General features: G+C 66.1%; 1 protein-coding gene across 1 annotated transcript; it reads left to right on the top strand.

The window, feature by feature from the left end:
• The first annotated feature begins 3656 nt into the window (after positions 1 to 3656).
• SOCS3 (suppressor of cytokine signaling 3) lies at positions 3657 to 5193 on the top strand. The gene is made up of 2 exons (XM_049776830.1): positions 3657 to 3764; positions 4379 to 5193. The coding sequence occupies exon 2, from the start codon at positions 4474 to 4476 to the stop codon at positions 5182 to 5184; it is 711 nt and encodes a 236-aa protein (XP_049632787.1). The 5' UTR covers positions 3657 to 3764; positions 4379 to 4473; the 3' UTR covers positions 5185 to 5193.
• The last annotated feature ends 229 nt before the right edge of the window (positions 5194 to 5422 follow it).

Here is a 5422-nt window from a genome sequence, read left to right as displayed (position 1 = left end):
GGCAAGAGCGAGAGAACAGAGGGGAGGGTGTTTGCCTTGCCAACTGGGTTTGATCCCCAGACATCCCATAGAGTGCCCCCCACAGCCTGCCAGGAGTGATTCCTGAGAACAGAGCCAGAGGTAACCCCTGGGCATCGCTGGGTGTGGCCCATTCAAAAAATTCCAGGCACTGCAGAGGGTCCCCTGAGCACTGCCAGGAATGGTTCCTGGGCACAGAACCAGGAGTAATCCCTGCACTTGTTGGGTGTGGCCCCAAACCAAAACCAGTAACGCCCAAAGGGGAGAGAAGCCAAGGCACTGTGGGGTGTCCCTGATGTGCGACTTTCTCCTGGTCACTTGGAGGAAGAGCCTGAAGTGGGGGAGCGAGTCCTTCTTGGGGAGTCCAGCCCCCTTCTCCAGCAGGGCCCCCCAGTTGCTGATGGGGACAGAGATTGGGCTCTCATGGTATCAGGAAAGTGAAGGAGGGGGCTAAGTTACACTTACTGGAGCTCTGCCACTAACGGTCATTCTAGGCCCATTTCCTCTGCCTATTCACCCCTGCAAAGAACCCCCTTTCCTGGGCTGTAGCCTCCCCAGGTCCTGGGTCTGTCCCCTGCTGATTCCTCTCTCACTGGGCCCTTGGCAACTCTGCCCCGGCAGGCTGCTGGCTGATGCGGGAGCCACGATGGAGGGTTTTGCTGAACCGATGAATGGAGCTGACGGGTGTCAGGAGCAATCGTTTACAAAGCACTTTCTCGTCCATTAACTCCAGGCTGTTCCTTGGGAGTCTTCCCTGTCGGCCACCGGCTCAGCCCAGAAGGAGCTGTGCAAGCCGCATTTTTCTAATAATCAATGGAGGAGCGAAAGAACTCAGGGGCCCAGACGGAAGGCTGGAACACAGACGTCATAGGCAGGAGGCTGGGGTTCAAGCTCAGGTGCCTCATGATGAGCCCCCCCCACACACACACACACACACACTTCCTAGCAAGCAGTTTTGGGAGGAAGAGGCCTCTGGATACTGAGCCTCTGAGCACCACAGCGGGGTGTGGCCCCCAGACTAAAAGGAAAACAAACAGTTGAGTTTAGGAAGACCCTTGGCCTGCAGGCACTGTGGGGTTTAGTCAACCTTAAATTTCTCCGCCTAGGGCAGGGGATGTGGCTCTCTATAAGCACATTCCTGGCCAGGCCATCACAGCCTGGGGTTTCCACTGGCATGTGTGTGACCCCCACCCTACCCTCACCCCTGTCCAGCATGTCCAGGCCCAGCATGAAGCTGCAAAGGCCTGAAGCCTGGGATGGCTCAGTTCCTGGCCAACTCTGAAGACTTCCTGTTTACTGGCTCCAGAGGGGGAGCTGGGTTTGGGAAGACAGATGGACGGATGGATGGATGGATGGACAGATGAACGGATGGCTCAAATGGCAAGAGCACTTTGCCCAGCATGGCCAGGAGGGATCCTCAAATACCAATCTAGGAGTTGCCCCTCACTCCAGCACCATAGTCTGTAGCCTTCAGTCCCATCATCCAAACAAAACCAGAACAAAACAGCCAAGTGGAGGAAACCACTTCCATTTTGTGTGACAATTGTGGAAATCTGGATCATGCCTGGCAGTGCTCAGGGCTTACTCCTGGCTCTGTGCTCGGGTCTCACACCTGGAAGACTCAGGGGGTCATATAAAACGGTAGGAATCAATGTGGGGGTCCCCTACCTTCTGTACTATTTCTCTGGCCCTCTTGTGGCACACTTGGATGTGGACAATCTTTTGTCCCCAAGGTTTGGATCACACCCGGCAGTGCTCAGGGCTTACTCCTGTCTGTCTTTAGGGTACCGTGTGGAATTCCAGAGATCGAACCTGGGTGGGCCGTGTGCGAGGCAAATGCCCTCCTAGCTGTGCTATAGCTCCGGCCCCATCATTCCTATTTCTTCAGATGAAACTGAGCCCCAAAAGGTGGGAGGGGGCCGTGTTCAAATCACACGTGGTCCCTGAGTCTGTGAAGAGGGGGTGGGCACAGATCTAGGTTGCCTCCACTAAGGGGGGGCTCTGCTCCCAGAAACAACGAGGACCTCCAACCCTCACTGTCCTGGGTGCATCCTGAAAAGGGGCATGTAGTTAGGTACCAGGTGACGGTGCTTAGGTCACTCCCATCTCAGGGGGACGGAGACCACCAAGTCAGAACTCGCAGGACCAAGAGAAAAAGCCTCATTGTTCCAGAGATGGGTTGAACAGGAGCGCCCCAACACCCCGATAGAGGCAAAGGCCGGGGTGCGTGTTGGCCGGGTGGGCCTCTGGAAGCGAACAGTTGAACAGAATTTCCTGGAAGCCCTTTTAGGCTGGGCGCTAGCGCAGTTTGATCCCCAAAGAGTCCCCCCAAGAGCGAGACACCCCCCTCTGCAGCAGCCCGCGTGCGTCCCTACGCCCTTGGGGGTTCGCGTCCCATCGCTGGCCAAGTGCGCTCCTCCTCCGAGACTCCGGGGTGCCCTCTGGCGGACAAGGACACGCGCGGGGTGTGGTCCCGCTTTGGGGAGGCCCGTCCCGCGCGCGCGGCCGAGCAGCACCTGGCCGGGCCGAACCGAGCCGCGCCGCCGGGACCCGCAGGTCAGGAGCTGCCATCGCTCGGGGCGGGCGGTCCGGGGTGTGTGTGTTCGGGGAACGGGGGTCCGGGTAGGAGGAGAAGCTGCGGGGAGCGAGCGCCGAGGGGGCCGGGCCGGGCTTGCCACGCAGGCACCCCGCGGGGTGTGCGCCTAGGGCGCACGAGAGGAGAGCGCGTCTCCCCAATCCGTGGCCACCCTAGGTCGGACTGGGTGACCGAGAGGGATCCCCAGCTCCCTGGGGGGGGGCAGGCCCGGGCCTCCTGGGCCTGGGGGTGTGGGAGAGTGGGTGGCCCTGGCAGGCCCGCACGGTGGCCAGGGGTGTCCCCGAGAACGCGAGGTCCGAGAAGCGCCGGCGCGGCCCCCACCGAGCCTCCCTCTCCCGCGCGCGCCGCCTCCTGGAAGTGCGGCTCCGGGGCGCGGCGTCCCCGCCCGCCTCTGCCCGAAAGCGGCTCTTCTTCGAAGGGGGGGAAAGTGTGAATGGGCCGCGGGGGGCGGAGCGCGCAGGGAGAGGCGGGGAGGGAGGGAGGGAGGGCGGGCGGCTGCCAGGAACGCGCCGCCGGGGCTGGCTCGGTGCCCAGCAGCTGCCGGGCCAGCCCCGAGCGGCGCTTTGTCTGGGCGCGCGGCGGTGGCGGTGGCGGCGGCCCGGGCCCCGGCCCCTCCAGCCCCGGCCCCTCCAGCCCCGGCCCGGCTCCGGCTCCCCGACTGCTCGCGGCCCGCCCTCGGCCTCGGCCTCGGCCCCTCCCCTGGCCGGCGCGTAGCCTTTCATGCCGCGAGTAGTGACTAAACATTACAAGAAAGGCTGCCGGGCTGTTCCAGGAATCGGGGGGCGGGGCGGGGCGCGCCGGCCGCCTATATACCCGCGAGCGGGGCCTTGGAGGCGGCACCGACTCGGATTCCTGGCGCGGCTGCTGCTGCTCCTGCTCCTGCTCCAGCCGCTCCTGCCACTCCGGCTCCCAGCCCGGGTCCGACTCCGACTCCGGCTCCGGCTCCCCCCGCAGCCCCTCTCCAAGCCGAGCCGGGGGGCGCAAGGCCGGGCGCCCCGCCGGAGCCCCAGGGCCACGCGAGCGAGCGAGCGCGCGCGCTCACCCCTTTGTGGGCCCGATCGCTCCCACATCTGGGCGCCACCGGGCCGGGCCGGGTTCCCTCCCGGAGGCGCAGCCCCAAGCAAGGCCCGAGAGTCCAGTTTGGAACCAGGTGAGGAAGGCAAGAAGGCAGCCAGCCAGCCGGCCGGCCGGGCCAGGGGCGCGCGCGCGCACGGGCGGCCGGTCCTGGGAGCTTTTCCCGGTTTCCCCTCCCTCCCTCCCTCCCTCCTCTCTTCTTCTCCTCCGTCTCCCCTCCCCTTCCCGGGTCATTCCCGGCAGGGAGCGCCCCGAAGTCGGGCGGGCGGGCGGGCGGGCGGACGGAAGCCGGAGATCCCGGGTTCCCGGAATGCCCAAGCTGGAGCCGTCGGGCTGCGCGCGTCTCCAACCCCCTCCCCGGCACCCACGGGGCCCCGGGACGGCCTGAGCGGCGCCCACGGCGTCCCTGGGGAACCCTGAGCTCGCTCTTCCCAGCCGGGCTGCGCTCCCGAGACCCAACTTCCGCGCCCCGACTTTCCCAGCCGGCCCCGGCTTCCCCTCCTAGGGCGCACGGGCGGTTGCGCACGGGTCCCCGGGTAGGGAACCGAGCCGGGGCGCGGTGGGTGCCGGTGCCGGTGCCGGTGCTGGTGGGAAGGTTCTCGGGAGGCCACGATCGAGGGGGGCCGTGCGCGCTGGTGGAAGCTGGAGGGTTCCTGGCACTCGCTCACTCACGCGCCTTCCTCCCCGCAGCCCCCCGGGATGCAGTAGCGGCCGCTGCGCGGAGGCCGCCGCCGAGCAGCTGCAGCCGCCGCCACCGGGCAGGCCCCGCGCTGGCTCCGTGCGCCATGGTCACCCACAGCAAGTTTCCCGCCGCCGGGATGAGCCGCCCCCTGGACGCCAGCCTGCGCCTCAAGACCTTCAGCTCCAAGAGCGAGTACCAGCTGGTGGTGAACGCCGTGCGCAAGCTGCAGGAGAGCGGCTTCTACTGGAGCGCGGTGACGGGCGGCGAGGCCAACCTGCTGCTGAGCGCCGAGCCGGCCGGCACCTTCCTCATCCGCGACAGCTCGGACCAGCGCCACTTCTTCACGCTCAGCGTCAAGACCCAGTCGGGCACCAAGAACCTGCGCATCCAGTGCGAGGGGGGCAGCTTCTCGCTGCAGAGCGACCCCCGCAGCACGCAGTCCGTGCCCCGCTTCGACTGCGTGCTCAAGCTGGTGCATCATTACATGCCGCCTCCGGGCGCGCCCGCTGCGGCCTCCGAGCCCCCCGAACCTTCCACATCCTCCTCCTCCTCTGCGGGGGCCGGGGCCGGGACCGAGGAGGAGCCGGAGCAGCCGCCTCCGGGGACGAACACCCAGCCCAGGAGGGCCTATTACATCTACTCGGGTGGGGAAAAGATCCCCCTGGTCTTGCGACGGCCGCTGTCCTCCAACGTGGCCACGCTCCAGCATCTCTGCAGGAAGACGGTCAACGGGCACCTGGGCGCCTACGAGAAGGTCACTCAGCTGCCCGGGCCCATCCGGGAGTTTCTGGACCAGTACGACGCCCCGCTCTAAGGAGCCCCGGCCCCTGGCGTGCCAGTGAAGAGGGGAGCACAGCCTCTCCGGGTGCCCTCGCACAAGAAATCCAGCAGGAAGCACAAGAATTCAGCATTCAGCAGGATGGTCGGTCCTGCGCTCTCTGGGCGAGCCAGGGAGGGGTCCTCCTGGAGGATGCGACCGCTGCCTCCCCGCCCCTCCAAGCCATCCTGGGCACCGCTGGAACCGCTGGGGGAGCTGCCGCCAGGTGGGGAGA

The sequence above is a fragment of the Suncus etruscus genome, chromosome 1, assembly GCF_024139225.1.
Source record: "Suncus etruscus isolate mSunEtr1 chromosome 1, mSunEtr1.pri.cur, whole genome shotgun sequence".
NCBI classification, from domain to species: Eukaryota; Metazoa; Chordata; class Mammalia; order Eulipotyphla; family Soricidae; genus Suncus; species Suncus etruscus.
The sequence above is the reverse complement of the archived record's forward strand: the minus strand, read 5'-3'. Positions and strand labels throughout refer to the sequence as shown.

Coding starts and splice junctions, on each gene's coding strand:
- SOCS3 (XM_049776830.1), top strand. CDS start 4,474: ATGGTCACCCACAGCAAGTTTCCCGCCGCCGGGATGAGCCGCCCCCTG.